Below are 21,281 nucleotides of genomic sequence, written 5' to 3'. Positions count from 1 at the left end.
ATACTGTTTTCAACAGTGGCAGTATCATTTTACACTGAGTGGACTTAGCACCCTTGCCAAAAATCAATTACCCATAGACGTACGGGCTTATTTCTTGACCTTTTATTCTATTCCACTGGCGCATATGTATGTCTATCCTTATGCCATTTCCACACTGTTCACTACAATATCTCTGTAGTAAGTTTTGAAATCACGAAGCATAACCTTGTTATTCTTTTTCTAGATTGTTTTGCTATACAGGGCCCTCAAAACTCCATGAGTTTGAGGATATACCTATTTATGCAAAAAAAGTTGTTGGAATTTTGACTGGGATGCCATTGACTCCGTAGGTTACTTTGAGTAGTACTGACAGCTTAAAAATACTTAGCTTCCTAGAACACGTATGTTTTCCATTTATTTAGGTGTCATGTAATTTCTTTAAGCAATATTTTTTGGCTTTTGATGTATAGTCTTTCACTTCATTGGTTAAATTTATTCCCAGGTACGTTCTTCCTTTAGATGCTAGCCTATGTGGAACTGTTCACATGATTTCTTTTCCAGACTGTTCACTGTAGGCATATATAAACACAACTGATTTTGGTGTGTTGATCTTGCACCCTGCAACATTACTAAATTCACATATTAGCGCTAGTAGCTCTCTTTCAGATTCTTTCAAGATTTTCTATATATAGGATCATGTCATCTGAGAAAAGAGATAGTTTCACTCCTTCTTTTACAATTTAGATGTCTTTTATTTCTTTTTTACTTAAATGCTCTGGCTAGAAGTTCCAGTACAATGTTGAACAGCAGGGGTGAAAGCAAGCATCCTTGCCTGTCCCTAATCTTAGGAGGAAAACTTTCAGTTTTTCACCACTGAGTATGACGTTAGCTGTGGGTTTTTCATAAGTGATCTTTATTATATTGAGGATGTTCCCTTGCATTCCTAGTTTTCTGATTGTTTTGATTATGAAAGTGTGTAGGATTTTTCAAATGCCTTTTCTGCATCAATTAAGATGAGATCATTTGTGGTTTTTTTTCCCTTTGCTCTATTAATGTGATGTATTACAATAATTGATTTTCTTCTGTTGAACCCAGTTCATTTCTGGGATAGATCCCCTTTGGTCATGGTGTTTACTCCTTTTTATATGCTGCTGGTTTGGTTTGGTTGAGGATTTGGCAGGCATTTATTTGTTGAGGATTTAGCGGACATTTATTTTTAAAATAATTATAGAAAATATCATAAACCTATAGAGTTATAGTTCACATTATTTTTTAGTTACAAGAATTATTTTTTAAATGAGGAGAAAATGTACACATCTTTAAGACATTCTATTGAATACTGATAATTAAAATTAAGTGATAGGAAAAATTGTTCCTTTTTATGTCAATATAAGTTTTATTGACCTTTTAGGAGTGTCGCAATTTTAAAGATGCTGCTTTTTTAAGTATCATTTTTCATACACCTGCAAATATATAAAGAATCTCTAAAAATTGGTCTACAGGATAGATATAATAACACTGATAAGTCTAAATCTATTTCTAAGACAATAAAGTAATATAAAAACATTTTACCCCTTTATAGAAAACTTTAGCACAGTCCTTTGCTAATTTTCCAAAAAATAATACATTGATGGTGTTGACCTCTGAATTTGAATTTTCTTGTTCTACAGAGAAACACACACACAGAGAAAAATGCTTTAGATACAAAAAGAAACCTGATGACAACTAAATTCTAAAAACTACAGTTACTTCAAAATGTAATTATGAAGAGTAATTAAAATGCTTATAATTCACGCTAATATCTTAAGTATTGCAAACAACAATATACAGAATGCTACTAGGCATTAAAACCAAAATTATAAAACAGAATATCTTTTATAAATTTCTATAAATACCACATTAACACCACATGATGATCACTTTCTATTTATTTTCACATGTTTATAATCAAAAGAAATTGAGTAAGATACACTTACTCGATTTTTATAGTGTATCGCTCTGCAAATATTTCATTTTTACTGAACTTCTGGTAACATACAATTATCAGTATATTAACTTTTAATCCAGACCAGTGTGTTCTTTTCCTCCAACATCCCTATACTGAAAAGTAAAAGAGCAATGTGTGTGTAAAGACTGAATGATCTGTGATTTTAATGTTGAAAATTACTTGGAAAATGAGAAATGAATATCCTACAAGGAAGCTAATTTGGATAGTCTAAGCTTTGGCAGAGAATCTCCACTATCTTCATTCCCCAGAGGTCACCTCCTAGAATTAAATGCTGAACTAAGGCCATCAATTATTGTATCATCTGAGGGAGGTTTTATTCTTACCAGCTTTCAAACATTCAGCTACTCTAAGAAACTGCCATCACATCAGATTTTTCATGCATCTGTGAAGTACATGAAAAATCCTTCCAAAACTTGCAGTCTTCTTTGTGTAACTTACAACTCTCGAATCTGCTCTTCTATCACCAGCAAAGAAACAACTACCACACATCTGCCTACTGCCTCTTTTCACTTACCTCTTTCATCCAACTCCTCAAAACAAGTATATTAAAAAAACTGAAACATTAATGTTTCTCAAAAACAAACAAAAATACAGTGGCTTCGAATTAAAATATAACATACTTCTTTAATATTTTAAATGACCTATCAGATGTCTATTTCTGGCCATGATAGAGAGTAACAGGGAGTGGATTTTACTCTCCAGCCTAAAAGCAACTAGAAAATGAAGAAAAAAATATAGGAAACAATTGTTTTCAAACATTAGACAACAGGAAGTGCAAGAAAGTGATCTCTTGGAGAAGGAAAACCAAGCAACAGCCCTAGCTCACTTCCTGGGGGGTTTCCAGACTGCAGAAAGTGGAGGTGAACTCCAAAGGAAGCCCAGTTGCCTCACTGAACTCAGAAGAGTTCAGGTTTGAGGACAGCCAGGTGGCGAGAGCTTGCAGGACAGAGCGCTGAAAGGGAAGGGAGCAGCACAGACAGGGTGCTCTGGAGATGGGTGCCTTCGGGTCTTTGGTTGAGCACTGATCTCCAAATGCATGGGAGAAAAGTAGCCCAGGAAGGGGAAGAACCATTTGAAAGGATAAGATAGCACAATTTGGAGACTCACGTGGGGCTGGGAATTATTCTGGTTCCAATCAGCCAGAGTGGAATCCTCATACACTAAGCCCATAGTCAAAATGTCATAAAGGTATTTCCTTGGTGATGAGGCCAAATCAGCCCCAAAATAAAGGCTGCTCTAGACCCACACTAAGAAAGCTAATCAAACTGATTCCAAGAAAATTGATAGTATCCCAAGATAAAGACAAATAATATTTAAAGAAAGACAAATCCAACATTTGATAATATAAAATTCTAAATGTCTAGCACACAGTAAAAAATTGTAAACCATGTAGAAAGAAAAAACACGTGTGTGGGTGACAGCAGCAGGGAATCTATAGGAAAGAACCCAGAAATGTCAGAGATAATAGGATTACCAGAGAGGCTTTTAAAAGAGTTATTGAAAGTACATGTTCAAGAAGGAAGAAAACAGATGAAGAGAACTGGTAGATATGAAAAAATTTAAGATGAACTTTCAGAGTTGAAAAATATAATATTAGAAGTTAACTGTACTCTGACTGGACTTAATAGCAGATTAACAGAGAAGAAAATGTTATTGAAAACTGAAAAATACAGAAAAATTAATGAAAAGAAAATCTGACCTTAAAGATCAATAAAATACATCTCTAGCCAAAATGATCAGGAAAAAGTAAGAGAGAGAGAGAGAGGTTACCAAATTATCTAATCCACTAAATGGGATATCACTACAGATCCTATTAACATCAGAAGCATATAAAAAGTATATTATGAATGACTTTATGCCAATATATTTGACAACCAAGATGAAACACATAAATTCCCTTAGAAACACAAACTACCAATGCTTACTCAAGAAAAAAAAAGATAATCTGAATAGCCCTTTATCAATTAAAGGCATTGAACTTAGAGTTAGAGCTTTCCCATAAAGAAAACTCTAGGCACAGCTGGTTTCACTAGTGAATTCTACAAACATCTAAGGAAGAAACAACAATTCTAGATAAATTCTTCCAGAAAACAGAAGAGGAATTATAAACAACTCTCCTCTGAGGACAGCATTACCCTCATATCAAAACCAGTCAAAATCACTATAAGACAGATTCTGATCATATTTTTCATAGATTTAGATGAAAAAATCCTTAACAAAATATTAGCAAGTCAAACCTATGAATATATAAAAAGGATAATATACCAAGCATACCACCTTATCCTGCTCTATTTTTTCTTCAAATCACATTTTGATCCATTATTACTTTTTGTGATTATTTGAATTTATTTACTCCCGTACAATGTGAACTCCAGTAAGGTAAGAACTCTGTTTTGGTTGCTGCTGTTAGAACTGTGTCTGATATATAGCTGATTTTCAATCGTTGTAGAAATGTTGTAGTTCAGTTTGTTTCCCATTCACTGCCATAGACCACTCTTCATTCGTTCAACCAATTTCAGGCTTCTGATGAGATCTACTTTGCCCTCCAAGTATTCCATGGTTGCTCTTCCCAGCTTAAGATTACTTTAGGGTTACTAGGGAGAAGGAATTATCTCATGCACCTACACCTAGGTAATAAATAACATGCTGAAAGTAGCATTTTTAAAGTCTGCTAAACCATTTGAGTCACATTAGTGAAACTAGAAGTAATGGGATGAGTTAGCTATTGTAATAATCTAGATAGGATGTCAAAGGAATCTGAAGTAAAACAGAGGCAATGAGAGGGGGAAGGATGGACTTTGGAGAAAAATTTTTGAGAGGAAAAGAGTAACTTTTCATTCTATAGATTTTTATACTAGTGTGCATGTATTATTCATTAGAAATCATTTTTGTGCTTATGTGTATATGTATACATACATAAAGTTACTCATTTCTAGATTACAAGCAAAAAGTTAAGCAGAAATGGTTCTCTCATATACCTTGCAGTCCAATCTTCAAAGCAGCTGCTCTGTTTCCACCATAAGTTAAAGAAGAGATATATGAAAGTTTTCCCTGAAATAATAGAAAAATAGGTACACAGAAAAGCCAAAAGAGAGCGTAACACCAAGATATAAGTAAAAATTAGAACAATTTTTAAAGCAAGACTTTTATCTTTCAAGAAATCAAAGTACGATGTCTAAGTGTCCAAGTCATTATTTTTAAGACATGATGAAAGTGATATTTCTAGAGAAAAATCAGAGGACCTAATATTTCAGGTTCATAATTTAATTTTTTAAACTATTTTATTCAATATTATCAACTCTTCATTTTACAGATAGAGATGAACTAGCTCAACTTCTGGTTCATTTTAACCTGTAATACTGTTCTCTACTAAAGAAAAAAAATGAAGAGTTTGCCAAGAAGAAATTAAAACGTATTAAAAGTTTAAAAGTACAAAACAATAATCTCATAAATAAGGACTGTGGACTAATCAATGGACTAAGGCACATGTATAGTTGAGCCCTTGTTATGCTTCTGTAACTCAGCTCCGTCAGCTTAAAAAAGTTATTTAATCAGAGTCTCAGATAAAACTAAGTATTCAGTCTGGATACATTCTACAATTTCTTCTGGCTTTAAAGTTTAAATTCTATGAATAAATACATTATGGGACTCTGAAAACTTCCACATAGAAACATAATTTCTTTATTCAATAAAGTTTAAAAATAGATCCTATAACACGTATCTCCACACCAATAACTTTGATATAGCCAACAAAAATACAACAGCTATGTTCATGTATCAATTTTATTTATAAGAAAGGAATCAGAGGAAAAAAAATCTGATTATCAGCAGTGCATAATGACTCAGTCAAAAATAAAGGTAAATAGTTTCAACTAGGAGGCAGTAAACTGGAGAGAACAAAAAGTTGGAGAATGTGCACATTTCAAAATTTTTCTTGACCCACCAGAGAGTTGAAGTCAGAAGGCATCCAACTAACCAGAAATCAGTACCTCCAATGAGAGATGGGAGGCAAGTGAGTTGAGTTCACAGAGCAACCAATTAACCAGAAATCTAAGGAAAGAAGAGATCACTAACTAGAGAAGGGCAGTAAGCACCTGCTTACCTGTGGTAAAGGGCAAATGCTGCTTGATATCAGTAAGAAAAATTCATCTAACATCCTTAATGAGTTATTAAAGGCCAAGTATGGGCTAAAAGATAACAGAGTATCTGGGAGCTGCAAACACAAGGGGAATTCACACCCACTTGCAAGCTCTCCTCCACAAACCTGCAACTCCAGGCCAGGAGGGGCAACGGTGGTGGCAGTTACTACACGAAAGGTGGGAAACCTCGCCTCGAGCTTTCCTCCCCATCTTTCTTTCAGAACAGTCCTTCAACTGCTGGGAGAAGGGCAAGAAACTTCTGAATCCTAGCACTTTGGTGAAAGCCCATTACAGCTGAAAGGGGAAGACAGAAACAATACCTTCTACCCCTTCTAAGGACAGGCAGAATAGGTACACAGGTGCAAGGACCAGACCTACAGTGAGGGACGGGGCGTGATCAGTGGGAAGGCCTCCCCCTCAAGACCCAGGGACACACTACCTGACAAGACTTAGGCTTAATCACAACAGAGAACATCCACTTATCACAAGGCCAACAAGTGTCTAGCAAAAAGTAACCTTGGCTACAGTGGGACAGAAGCACGAGAGCTGGGAAAGAAACCTTACCTGAGATGAAGCACAAAGGAAAGACCTAAAACTAAAGGTGGGGGACACAATGGGAAAAATCCTCTGTCCAACCTAAATACAAACTAACTCCAAAGGAATTTAATACCTGTACCACATTGAAGTAACCATAGCAATAACAAATCCCCAGCCTAGCTCAACTCCTGACCGGCTTAACTCAAAACACCACGCTTAAAGGCCTAACATAAAGGCCTGCATACTTCCAGGAATAAAAACTTATTGACCTCAGTTTCCACTGCCCTTCACAGGATGCACTGTTTACATCCACAAACTGTGGAGCATACAAAAAAGTAAGAAAGAATTACACACTACCAAGATGCAAAGCCGTCAAAAGAACTGCAACCCAATTAAATTAGATTAATCAAACTAAACTCAAAGCACCTGATCCAACTGGAAGAACGATATGGGTAAGACTTTGGGATGACTGAAAAAAGAGAAATTAGTTACTGGAATAGGACATGCTGATTTCACAACAATGGAAAGAGAGAAAAAAACCTCAGGTACCTAGGGAGAGACCCCCCCAGTACCTGAGGAAAGGAACTCCTTAGACATCAGGAGGCATAGTGGGAGGAAGGCATTAATAAAGTTTGTCTTTCATAACCATTCCAGAAGCCTTACCCTCACCCCAAAGGAGAATGCAGTGGGGCTGCTCTTACAAACTGTAGGGAGTTTTGAAAGTAAACTATCAGACCCGTTTTACCTATAAGCCCTCTACCTCCTTTGCATCATTCTTAATTTAGTCTCAAACTTAGATATATAGAATTAAAAATTAACTAAATATGAATAACAGAATATTGGATATGACCAAAAAAAGGTTCAGTGAACTTAAAGCTGGCTCAATAGAAATTCCACAATTTGAAAATCCCTCTGAGCCAGGGGGAAAAAAAAAGAAATGAAAAAGAAACAGTACCTCAGAGACCAGAAGGACAGTATCAAATAGTCCAATACACATGTAACTGACATTCAGAAGAAGAGTAATAATACAGTAAGAAAAAAAATCCGAGAAACATCAGCCAATAACTTCTCTAATTTGATGAAAAACATTGACTTGTGGCACCAAGAAGCTCAAGTACCCACAAGCAAGAGAAATTCAAAGAAAAACCACATCAAGGCACATGATAATCCAACTACTAAAAACAAAAGACAACAATTCTGAGTTATGAGAATTCTTACCTGGATATATGTCTTGCTATAATCACAACCTGGCTGTAGGGATCTGAAATCTACTCTGTGAAATTTACTTAAAAGATCAACTTCAGGCACTCCACTGACTTCTTTTATTAATTCAAGTGGCATATCAGATAGCTTACTGCTGAAAACAAAAATACCAGTGTTTTATCCAAATTGTAATCAATCATTTGCTTTAAACTTCTTTGATTTAGTTTTGCTTTTCCTTTAAGTTAGTTACTCATCATTGTTGGGGGAGAGGGAGGAAGGGTGGATTATTCCATAACTTTGTAACAAGGATCAGTATAGCATTGTCCTAAGACACTGAAACCCAACCCTTTTCTATGTCGTTTTGCATTTAAAGAAGTATCTCTAAAAGTTACTTTAAGGATCTGTGAAAACTGCACTAACAACTTCCTATATCACTGTGCTTTAAAACGTACAAGCTATTGTAGGGAAAGGAATGGGGGCTGAAAAGTTTTGGTTTTGTTTTTTAATCCCTTTGGCAGTTTTAACACTGTGTACGCAAATTATTCATCGAACGCTTATTGCTCCAAAATATATCTGCTGTCTCCTCCCTCCAGCTCCTATGCAACCGAAACGCCTATTTAACTTATGCATTGCAGATTCAATCTTTTTCCTAAAACTTTTCGACTGGGACACGCACTAGTGTCGCTAATTAATTTTAGTGTGTGCGCATCAAACCTCTCCAAGCCAGCTGAGCGGCGTTAAGGCGGGGACCTGGATTAATTCAACTCAGCTGCTCATAAAACGCCAAAAAAAGATGCTCAACACAGCAGACTCACGAGAAAGACAAGGATGAAGGGTTTCTCTGCAATAACTCCTCCAAATTTTGATCTAAGCTAAATCAGTCTCCTCATAACACTGATTCAGGCCCCTACTCACCTTGTACCTATGGAAAGACTTCCAAACCTACTTGGAAATTGACTCAACCGCCGTCTAAAGAGAAACTAGGAAGAGTTGAGACCGTCGCGCCCGTGACGTCACACGCACGCCAGCACGCCAGCGAACCCACCCCCGCCCCACGCATGCGCAGAGGCTCACTAGGCTATGCCCCCTCCCTTCCGCATCCCCAGAGAACAATTGCACGATGATTTCTAGGGCTAAAATGCCACCGAAATTTGACGGAATACTTAGAGGGTGCGGCGCCAGGGGGAGCGTGGGGCAGCAAAACTTCACCACCCACGGAGTTCCCGCCGCTCCTCTTAGCCCCGCCCCCGTCAGTTTCGGCAGCCTGGCGGGAGGCTCAGGCTGGGGAGGCGGGTGCGGTGCGCTGAGCGATACCTAAATCCTGTAACCAATGAGAAGCCTTTCCAAAACCAGGGCGGGATTTGAGATTACGTTCAGTAGTTTGGACGCTCCTACCGGCAGGGCTCTTGTTTTACCCGCCAGTTCTCTCCCCGTTAAGTGCAAGCGCTCAAATATAGTGTTAACAATGAAATAATTCCACCAATGAGTAATGCTACTTTCAGACAGATTTGATTAACCTCTTCACTGGTTTATATGGCTATGATTTTATGCTGTAATTGATGAGACATGTTAAATATGAATCCTCTGCTAATTTTTGATTTATGCCTCTAACCGTTAAAGTGAAACCACCTCAGTGCAAAACTGTAATGTAATAAAGATTTACGTATCTCCAGAGCTATTTTGAACTGATTCATCTGCTGCACATAAATATTTGCAGGAAGAAATGGCTAACTATAGTTAAACTATATTTTAGGCAGGAAGCACTTGGTGTTAGTCCATTTTCCCTTCCTTTCCCACTACTGTATTCGTATACCATACATAAACCAGCGGTGATAACAGCCTCAGCAGCTGTCCACTTGAGGAAAACTATTCTATGTAAGGCTTAGATCCTCTACTTGTTCCTACCCTGATCTCTCCCAACTCAGAAATACTGTTCTTCTTGCCTAAGTGAAGCTCTCCATCTTGGCTCTGGATCCTGGCCATGTTAAATTCACCTCTGTCCTCAATTATTTCTCTTCTCTCTACCTGCTTTTAACTTTTCTTTCTTTTTCTTTGTGTTGACCTGAAACAAATAAACTGTCAGGTATTTCTCCAGCAAAGATGGGTTTACTGGGGATCAGAGGAACATTGCAACTCAAGGTCTGCAACTATGAGGAGACATGCAAGTCTCCATCCAGCAAGGGAGAAAGAAAACCATTACAGAGGGGAAAAGGAAGCTGGGAGGGCTTTAGTAAACAAAGTGTCTGTGGCTTTTCATTGTCTGAATCTTTGTAGGAAAGGAGTCTTTCTTCTTCCTGTTGTGGTCAGCAAGGTGTGAGAGCCCTTCCTTCTGATCTCCCAATTCTGTTTAACTGAGGTTTCTGTTTATTAATTTTTTACATTTGCCATTGGCATTTAAACACATTGTTTCACACCCTAAGCTTACAAAGGGTAGGGAGAATTGTTTACCATCATATGCATAAAGCGTGTGCAGTGTTTGGGATATTATAGGGGCTAAATATTTGTTGAAAGAATAAATGTTTAGGAAAAAGTTTTCTCTTTCCTCACCTCTGGCTTCCATCATTCCATTTCACTCCCAACTCCATCCTATTACACTGAAGCTGCCTTTCCAAGATCACTGAAGACCTCTTTGTTGTTAAGCCAAAAGAACACATCTTTTACTCATCTTTTGAAAAAGCATTTTCATTTTGCTACTGTAACTGAGCAGGATCCTATAAGGCCTTCCTGGGACAGAACAACCCCCACCCCCACCCCATGTCCTCTTGTCTGCAGAAGAACTTCAGCCAAATAATAAATTTAATCAGAGAAATGAGAAATGCAGAAACAAAGGAAAATAGTAAAATAGGACAAAATAATAATAGTTCAGCCATTAAATAAAGTCAAAGACCCTTCATTCCTCCTCAAGGGCTATAGATAATATTCTAAGCCATATACTTTGAGCCATTTTGCACATACTGAAATGCCCACTAGATGAAAGAAGTTAATTGTATGCTGCCACAAGCACATAGACCCCAGACCTGTTGGAACCAGAAGGTTGATGCTGACTCCTGATTACCTCGCCAGCAACCAATCAGAAGAATATCCATGAGCTGATCACATATAGCTTGAAAACTACACCTCAGGACACAGCTCTTTGCCTCTCTTCCCCATATAATCTCTGAGCAAAACCTGAAGAGTTCGGAGTTGGTTTGTTGAGACATAAATCCACCTTCTCCGCAAGACTGTCAGCTTCCTTAATAAAGCTATCTTTCCTTTTACCCAACACTTGTCTCTTAGTATTGGATTCTTGAGCGATTAGCAGCCAAACTTGAGTTCAGTAACACTACCCTGTGTTCTTAGTTTTTCTCTTATCCTCTAACAACTGAACCTTTAAAACTTTAGTTGTCTCCCCCCACCCCAACCACCACCATTTAGCCTATAAATGTCCACATTCTACTGTGGTGCAGATATCTAAGAGAAGTCTGTATCACTTTTGTGTGTGCGTGTATGATTGTTCTCAATTGCTCTAGGACCTAGATAATCCCTACACATCCAAGTGACTTCCAATCCTGTTTCTTCCTCAGTCTCCCAATTAGTGGCTGAGCTAGGTATGCACCTGGTTCCGGATCCTATACTTCTTTCCCTTACATCGGCAATTAGTTTGTACTATGAATGAAGAAAATTGAACGTGAAATACAGTGTAATTTAAGATAATAAAAGAGAAAAAAAAAGAAATTGAATCAAATAGATAAGGCAATGAACTCACATATGCCAAAACAATCTGTTACTGTTTTTTTACAGCTATTGAAGCAGCATAAAAAGCTACACAAGAAAACAATGTAATAGCTATTACAAGTAACAATCTTTAAAGGTACAAAGAAGAAAGTTTTGGTATAAAATCTACACTGTAAAAATGTCCAATTTTTAAGAAAAGTTAAAACAAGATCTCACTAATAAGTAATGAGCACTAAAAGTAGAATGGGTTTTTTTTTAATTAAGAAAAGTAGAAACATCAGTGCTGTTATTCTAAGTAATTGACCAAAATGAAAGAAATTAATTTACAAATTTCTGATAATTCTTCCCTCTCAATAGCATTTTAATTTTTTTAATTAATTAATTTTTTTTCTTTAGGAGAAAGTGTGAACGCAGTCCCCCACTACCACAAATTATGCAGTCAAGTTTCCCACATTTGGGGAAATCACAGGGGTCAGCACATCCAGAGTGCAATGGATGAGCCTTGCCCTGGGAAAACTACCTTTGTGATCATGGTATCTCCCCTGCCAAATACGTATCAATAGCATTTTTAAGTTGCTCTTTACTATTTACTTTTTAAAGTTGAAATTTTGAATTGAATTTTCTAGTCACCCAGTATTTCATATTTATTTCCTTTGTTGTACTTTCGGGGTCATCAACCCCTTCCTGTTGCAATCTACCATCTTCCTGCAAACACTTGTTATCATGTTGCAGCCCTACAACTTGACAATATCATGTTTTACTTATTCCTGAGATTTCTGAACAGTAATATTTAGGCTACATTGTTCAGAGTTCATTTCCTTGTGTTCTCACAGCATTTCTGTCCAATCCTACTGAACATCTAGATGAATGTATAAAATCCCATTTCTAAAGCATCACATTTCTATATTGTTATATAATTGAAACAAGATATTTCAAATATAACTTTATAGCAAATTTATGTTTAAAGTATATAATGATAAGATATATAATCATTCATTGCATATTAGGAAGATAATAAAGACATTTTTAGACATAATAATGGGTACCATGAATTGAGAAAAAAACCAGTGTCTATGGAAGAGCTCCCCTCACAACTTTTGTATTTTTGGATAAATTTTTAAAAATTTGCATGCATAACTTCCAGTTTTCTCCAAATCAAATTCAGTGAAAATCTATGTCTGAGAGAAATACTAAGGCACAAACCACACACTAAGGAAAAAGTGAATGGCTAGAAACAGAAAATAATAATCTAAAGCCAAGTCAGCATAACAGGGATTCAAATGTGTGAAGCAAGACTGGACTAAGCAAAAAGGGTCGTGATTTAATCACAAAGTAGACTGCAGCTTTCTCCTGTTTTGGACCATGCCATATGGCACTTGAATAGCTCATCTTAAGAGGCACAGGGTTGAGACAGGCTGTTTCAACAGAGATGACCTTTATTTAAGTTACACCAAAGATACATATTGAGACAAAAAAGAAAAAACCCTGCAATGTGAGTGTTAATTCAGAAAAAGATGCTCTGACAAACTTGCTTATAGAAAAAAACCAAAACCCACAAGCACCAATATGTGGGAATAATCATGTTCCCTGAGAAAATGGTTTGTTCTTCAAGTTTCTCTACAAAAGGAGAGAAGGGACAAAACTGAGGAGGAACTGGGAAAAAGCCAGAGGGTGTGGATAATTCCTTTAAAGAGATGTCACTCTTTGATGCCTGTGCTGTCCTGCCCATTCAAAAAATAAAAATTTTAATAAAGTTGTTGAACTTTCAGTAAAGAAGTAAGGAACTTGGTCTATGTTCAGATTGGTACAAGTGTAACTGAGGCAGCACACACAGAAGAGGGATAAAGAAAAGTAAGAGAAAAAGACCTGCTAGAAATCAACAGACAAAGACAGATTAGTCAAAGAGGAACTTCCACCTTCTTAACACTGTAGATGTTTGGATTTATGTCTTGAGTTGAGAGTCTCTATTTTCGGAATGCCCTACCTTTTATACCATGAGGATATGTCCTGGAAAATCCTGCAAGTAACACTCACATATAAAACTTTATGTACTCTTAGACTAAAAAATTGTGTTGATAATTGGTTCATTTTAAAAAGACCATGGTGCAGTTCTGAAAGTTGGAGAGCATGGTGGTAGGTAGCAATTTGTTAATCTGATATTTTTCTCTTTTTTTCCTATATTTTTTGAGTGATCAAAAATAGGTACACTTTTAAAATCTTTCTAATGAATAGTTTTAAATAATGGAAAATTGGTTGGGAGATTGCATGTTTTTAAAATTATCATGGTTATTTAGAATAATTGAGAACTAATTTGTTTTAGATTCAAAATGAATTTTTAACACAAAAAGACATTTTGTACCTTTGTCAGATCTTTCTTCTATTAGTTTAAATAGAATCTGCATTTATTCATTATGTTCATATGTTTTTTCAGGAAATGGAAAATTCAACATCACAGAGTCTCCTTGATGAAAACTGAGGGTATTTTATCCATTTTTCTCCTGTGTACAACAGTGAAAGTTTCTGTGGCTAAATGACAGTTTATCTTTTCTCCCTACAATGATAGGTTATAGCTACTGTATTAATGAGAGGATAAAATATCATTTGTGTTGGCCCTACTTTTATCTAGTTCTCAATAGCAAAAAATTAGTGCAAGATATCTGTCCTATGATTAGATCAGAATAGAAATGATTACCATATAATCATATGTGAAAATTTTCAGTTTAATTAGGGTATATTCAACCCAGAATACAGTGTCAAAGTCTGACACAGCCAAAGAAATAGAACAGATGGAGAAAAACAAATACTTTGCCATTCCTACTTATTTTCATAATAAGATGGTATAAATGAATCCAAAGTCTAGAGGCATGTTTGCTTAACAGCGTCTTGCAAGTCTATTAGAATGAAAGAAAATGATGAAAAGGAAATTTATTCTTCTTGCCTTATCATTTATATCTGGCTATGAGAAAAATTTTTATGTACTGCAAGTAATCTGCTAATTCTATTCATATTACACTTCCAAATACTAATAATAGTAATCTCGATCAATCTCCTTCTTAATTTTTCCTTACATTAAACATTCTTCGATTCTTTCAATTTCTGTCCATTATCCTTTATATCAAACCACTTATTACTCCATCAGAAAAATCCTAACCTCTTTGCCACAATCACAGATTCAGGAATGAGCATGTGATCCAATGCAAGTCAAGGAAAGATGAAAAGCTATTTGCTGGGGACTTCTGGGAGAGATTTTTTCCTCTCTGTAGAGATAATATGACAAATTAGACTCCCATTCTCCTGATACAAAGTGAGAAGACGTGTAGACCAATTACTCCTAGATGCCATTCCATGACCAAAAAGGAGCCAGATTTAAATTGAGCCAGTCTGTGATAACTGGGCAGAATGTTAGATTAAAAAAAAATCCCGCAAATTTGATGGTGGCCTTACGCCCTTGAATCAACTAACTCTGAAATTCACATGCCTCTGAATTTCTAGTTCTATGAGCTCATTTCCAGTTTTATATGACTGGCGGTCAAAAGCTGCCTTGTTTCAGGCAAGTACAAGGGAACTCATAGGTACAAGACTTCTAACATCACTAATAATCTTCACTTAGCAAAATGTGATACTCGATAGGAGATTTTTAAAAAAGTAGCCTCTAAGATGTATATTTCCAAAATTTATATTTCCCATGAATTCCAGACCTGTATTTTCATTTGCATGCTAGGTATCTTCATGCAGATGTCTAGAAGGTATCTTCAACTTTCAAACCATAGCAGGCCCAAGAGAGATCTCAGGATTTTGTGAGCCCCAAATTGCTCCTCTTTGATATTCCCCTACTCAATGAATGGCACCAACACCATGCAATTAATTACTCAGGCTAAGCCACCTTGAAGATGCCCTTAATTCTTCTTCTAACACCCCACAACCAATCTGTAAGGAAGTCCTGTTGTCTCTGTCTTCAGATAATATCCTATCCTGGATCTAGGCACTTGCCACCACCTTCATCAAGCCAATTATCTTGCACAGTTTCAAAGCAACAGCCTTCTAAAGTGGTTTCCTAACTACCATTCTTATATACTCTTACATCCAATTCTCCACATAGGACCCAGAGTGATGCTTTTAAAATATATTTAGAAAATGTCACTCCCCCATGCAATACCTTTCAATGATTTTTCATCACACTCAGGAAAAAAAAAATCTGGCCTCTCACCACTTCCAACTTTACATTCAAATATGCCCCTCAGTCACTCTGCTAAACAGTACTGACTCTCTTGCTGATACTGAAACACTGTAAACACATTGAAATTCTCTTCTCCAAATATCCACGAAACTCACTCTCTTCCTTCAGGTCTCTACTGAAAGGTTACCTTATCAGAGACTACTTTCTTAACCCCTTGTTCACCATTCCTTTACTATCTTATATTTGTTTTAAAGCAACTAGGTGACTATATATTACCAATCCAAATGACAATGTTTGAGCTCCAGATCTGTTGATAACTGATCATCTGTTTTTAGACTTTTCAGTTTAAGTGCTAATCCATTTTTGCTTATGACATTTGGGTACGGGTTTTATTTCATTTGCAACAAAATAATTAATACAAGTTTTTAGTCTCCATGAGCCAAAAACTGAGCTTGGCTACACTATGTAAGCCTCACTATTAGAACTATTGTCATCTCCTTTTCTTTAGTAGTGCCACTATTTTCTTCCTTTGTGAAACCTGACACCATCTGTGTCGACATGTCTTCTAAGGCTGTAGACCACCTATGTCAACAGTAAGGAGAGGGAGCAGTTCCTGTATCTTAGAAGGAGAAAGTTGTACAGAGAAGACTGCCTTGAACAGAGATGTAACCTGTGTAGTGTAGTGATGTGGCCAGCTTCAAGCCAACTCACAGATCCATGTGAGTATGGGGTAGAAATGACATGGTCTGCACACGTCAGCCTCCTCTGGCAGAGAGCACATCAAAGAATGGCGAGAAGGTCTAGGAGGGCAAAGAGAATATATGGCATATCCTTCTAGGTATATTTATCTCACTTTTTGAAGACAAATTTTAACTGTTTTATAACTAATTTATAACTATTTCCAGGACACAGATTTAGGAGGTAAAACACTTACCCTTTAGGGAGTATTGAACAAAAAGAGGGAGTCCAGACAGTGAATGCCTCAAGGCGAAGCAAACCTCATTTAAACTATTTGTTTTTGAGGATGAATCAACAATCTGGGAGGAAAAAATAACAAAGACACTTTTCAGGACAGACTGGGATATATAATAAATTGATAATCTAATTCCAGTTTAAGTCTTAGAGGCCCTTTGGTAAATACAACTATCTATTACCCCAATAATTTCATACTACTGTAAATCCTGGAGGCCTGTGGGGAAAAAAATCATATAAAATATTAATATAAAGATAAAACACTAAAATTATAAAACTTTCTGGAAATTTTATATGGGGCAACTTCTACAGACCTATATAAACTTTGAAATTTTCCATTTTTTCCCAGAATCCAATAATAAAATACACACTACAATTAGAGCCATATTTGTAGATTGACGGTTTAAGCATTCTAATTATAATTGCATAGTTCAATTATATTCAGGTACCTCCAACTTTTAATATAAGACCTTTGGAGCTATGTTTGACATATCCCCCATTTTTTAATGAAAGCAAATATAAAAACAACAGCCAGTGAAGTGAGAGTGCAAATATCCACATTTTTTGCATAGATTCATCTACTCTGTGCCTGTGCCGTAATAGCTGCATTCTGTGGTGATGACTCCCATGGAGCTGAAAAACATGGACACTATTAAATATCGAAAATCCCCCAAATTACAAGTTTTAAAGGGCTTCTTTTAATTAGGGCCACCAGATAAGCAACTATCTAATGATATTCTTCAAATCTTCACACTACAAATTAATACATTTTAATGTGTTAGGTATAATTAGACCATTCTACTACCATTATGGTCTTTGTAAGCTGCCTCATGTCTTAAACACATATGGAAGAAACATTCTGCAAGTGACAAATTCCTTCACTAAAAGTACTACTAAACTACTAAAAAAAAAAAAAAAACCCAAACCAAATTTCTAGAAGAAATAAATCCACACAAATACTACATTACCTTTCTAGAAAAGTCAGAGAGAAAAATCAGGCTTCAAGTCAGTAATCATAGGAAATGCTGAGCAAGGACACTGGAGGAAGATGGCTAAGTAAACATAAGAACCCTCTCCAAGCCAAGTCACCTTTAAATGGCCACATACATTTCACAACATAACAAATACAAAGCGGTGATGGAAAACTAGAATATCTTTATCAATTAGTCATGTAATTTGAAGAATTTGTTAAATACAGAGAACAGAGAAAAGAGACTCAGGTAAACCACAGCTCAAAAGACATTAGGAGGAGGATTGCGGGGCACACGTGAAATGGAAGCAAAGGATGATTCAAGTCCAGAGCAACACATTAAAGCAGTTGGGGAGGCCTGCAGAGAAAGGATTATTTGGGGGACTGCGTGTGGAATGGCTGCACGGAGTCCTCTCCTTCCCTGGGCATCAGCTGCATTTGCCCACAGAGCAGAGTGGCGAGGATGAGTGCCTGCATCATTGAAACCAGACATAATCAGACAGAAATTTCAGGCAAAGTCTACCAGCATTTTACTCCCACGGTCTCCTGAGGCCAGCTCTGATGTTAGAATACACATCCACAGCCAGGCAAACAAGTTATCAAACAAAATTATGAGGAACTAGCAAAAATATCACCACAATTTCGAGGAAAATATGCTTTATTAACATGTCACCAAGCCTACTTTTTCAAGAAATTAATCTGAATATTTTAGAGACCAAACAGAATCCTTTAAAAGGCATACAATTAACATCTTTAGAGTTAGTCAAGATGTTATAAAAACATCAGAACTAATGTGACCTATTATAGATGTAGAATATTAAATGAGTATAAAATAATGCTTTGCAAAAATTTACACCAATAAAATTCAAAGGCTAAATGAAATGAATAATTCTAGGGAAATATAAATTGCTCACATTGGTTCTAGCATGATAAAGAGACCATTAATCAACGAATAATTATAGATAAAATTAAATAGATAGTAAAAGATTTACTCTTAAAAAATACACAACAAAGACATTCACTTTTAATCTGGAGAAGAAACAAAATCTCTGCCAATTTCTAACAAAAAAAATGAGAAGTAGAAACAGAAATTTTATTTTAGATGATATTAGCACCAATAAACCCAAACTCTGAAACATTAGTAAAGGATACCAAATGCATTGCACATTGGAGACAAAATGTTGAAATGATTACATTAAGAGAGAAGTCGGGAAAGATTAGCAACCACTTCAGATCATGAGCAAATCTGTCAGAGCAGCAGGTTTCCAAAGTGGCTGGAACCATTAAGTGGAAAATTGACTCTTGTGTTAGACATCAAGGCCAAGTGTGTGGGCTGAAGCAGCCTTCTTGATCCTCTTAGTCCTCATGGAGTGGCAAGGGAATGGGGGTTGAAGAGAAAAAAAAAACCTATATATATATATATATTCCATTTGTGCAGCAAAGCAGTTTACCACAATCTTCATCATGTTGGCCTGAAGTAATCTTCTGGTCTCTTCCCACATTAAATTCTGTAAACAAGTGGAAGCAGAAAGAACTTCTCACATTCAAAAGTATGTAGCAATGTAAAAGAAACATATAAGAAAAGAGTCATAAAAAGAATATAAAAAGCTAAAAACAAAGATGGCCAACGAAATATTTTAACATGGAGTAGATAAAAACTTTGGTGAAGTATTTTCCTACAGAATCAAATAGTTTGGTAAATTTAAAAAATTGTTTCAAGCCCTCCATGCATGAAGATTTCAAGGCAAAAAATATAGAAATGCCTCAGTTGATCATTTAACAAGTATTTATATATGCCAGGCACTGTTCTGAATAGAAACAACAACTCAGTTAACCTTTATCACAGCTCTAAGAGGTAATGCCATTATCATTCAATTTACAGATGATTAAACTAAGGTATAGAGTAGTTGCATAGTTTACCCAGAAATATTACTAAATAGAGCCAAGATCTCAACCCTGTTGACCTAAAACAAGTAGACTGACAGTTATTTCTCCAGTTTAAAAAAAAAAAAGTGAGTTTATTCAAAAGTGAGTTTATTTAGAATCAGCAGAGAATTGCAATTTGAAGTCAACAATCTTGGTGAAACACTTGCAAGTCCCCCATAGGCAAGGAAAGAAGCACTCTTTTATAGACGGGACAAAGAATTTGGGAAGGTTACAGTAAACAAAGAGTCCTTGGTTTTTCACCAGCTGATATGTGATAGTTCTCACTGGCTGAGTCTTTGCCAGCAGAGGGGCCTTTCTTCTTCCTGTTGAGCTTTGCTATCTATTGTCACAGGATGTGAGAGATTCCTCTTCTGGTCTCCTGATTTTTTCAAATTAAGTTTCTGTTTATTTTTCACAACCCAGAAAATTCTCACTCCAGACCCAGTGCTTTATAACCAAGCTCAGTGCCTGTTCTATGCCAATGTCTAATTCTGTAGAAACACTGCAGTTTTATTACATGACAGACAAATTCAATGTTATTATTATTATTGATAAACTTTTTGACAGTATGGTAAAAAGCATTTCTGTGTTTACATTCAGAAATTTATTTTACCAATTATTGTCATCAGTTCTAGAGAAATACTTTTTTCTTTTTAATAGTAGTAGTTAAATAGCAGAACCTAAGAAAGTCACTGAAAAATGAAAAGTGATTTAATTAAGTTTCCATAACTGGATCTGAGCATTTTGGAAGAAAACTGCAAGCACTTAAATATTCTGAAGTTAACACTTTATTAAGATAAATAGAGGAAACTCACACCTCTCTTGGTGTTAAATTGTTCCAGGCTGTCTGGCTTTGTAGCAGTTTACAAGAAGATGGTGCATTGATTTATAGCATGAAGGCTATCTCTGCAACCAGAGAGACTAGCTGTTTTATTCCCCAGTAACTAGAATCTCAGATTGTGAAAACACAGCAAAATCTACATTGAAAAGGGTACACCCTCACAATCTGTTGTTTATACACAGAGCTTATATAAAATTTCAGGTAAATCATCTGAAAAATTAAGCTACTTGAAAATGAAAACAGAACCATATTTACTCTAATTCTTCAACCATTACCTCATACTGATTTCAAAATCTTTATCTGTGAAAACATATAGAACAGAAAAACTGGTAGGTAAACTATAACACCAATGAGAATCTTTATAGAAAATTTAAATATAACAAGTAACAAAAAATTATACATTATATTTGTACTTGACATTATTCTCGCAGTATTGCTAATTGATACAGAAATACTTCAGAATTTTTTAGGACTAATTTTTAACTATTTGTCTAGAAAATTAAGTCATCATTTTCAAAACATCTCTTGGGATGGGCCAGGAATTTTAAATTTTCACTAAAATGGAAGGAATGCAGGCAGCGATACCTTTTCCTTTTACTTTATTAGAAAAGTTCTGAGATAAATAGTGAGGTATTTCTTCCCGTCACTCTTAGAGAATGACATTTTTTATTTATCAATAACTACTTGAGAGGCTATTGACTCATATATCTTTAATGAAAAGCCCTTATATTTATTTTGTGGCACTATTATTATTTGACAGATGTGTGGCTTAGCAATCGTTACTAATTGATAGAGTAGGCCATATCTGTAAATTC

General features: G+C 35.9%; 1 protein-coding gene, 1 non-coding gene and 1 pseudogene across 6 annotated transcripts in view; all 3 read right to left on the bottom strand.

The window, feature by feature from the left end:
- Positions 1–8,889, bottom strand: part of POT1 (protection of telomeres 1) — a 76,440-nt gene extending 67,551 nt beyond the window's left edge. The window contains exons 1-4 of one of the 5 annotated variants that reach the window (XM_072964564.1): positions 8,782–8,889; positions 7,882–8,017; positions 4,966–5,038; positions 1,552–1,643 (exon numbers count right to left, since the gene is read on the bottom strand). In XM_072964564.1, the coding sequence (XP_072820665.1) occupies positions 1,552–1,643; positions 4,966–5,038; positions 7,882–8,004 (288 nt within the window). In that variant the 5' untranslated portion in view covers positions 8,005–8,017; positions 8,782–8,889. Of the gene's footprint in view, positions 1–1,551; positions 1,644–4,965; positions 5,039–7,881; positions 8,021–8,781 lie in introns of those variants that run through there. The other 4 variants (XM_072964563.1, XM_072964565.1, XM_072964566.1 and 1 more) reach the window with 4 other exon arrangements.
- Positions 8,890–11,973: 3,084 nt separating this feature from the next.
- Positions 11,974–12,137, bottom strand: LOC116278842 (U1 spliceosomal RNA). Its single transcript, XR_004188198.1, has one exon. It is a non-coding gene; the product is annotated as a U1 spliceosomal RNA (small nuclear RNA).
- A 6,634-nt stretch (positions 12,138–18,771) lies between these two features.
- The window catches only part of LOC102534073 (developmentally-regulated GTP-binding protein 1 pseudogene), a 37,928-nt pseudogene continuing 35,418 nt past the window's right edge, over positions 18,772–21,281 (bottom strand).

This window comes from Vicugna pacos, chromosome 7 (assembly GCF_048564905.1).
Source record: "Vicugna pacos chromosome 7, VicPac4, whole genome shotgun sequence".
NCBI lineage: Eukaryota > Metazoa > Chordata > Mammalia > Artiodactyla > Camelidae > Vicugna > Vicugna pacos.
This window is presented reverse-complemented; position numbering and strand designations above follow the sequence as displayed.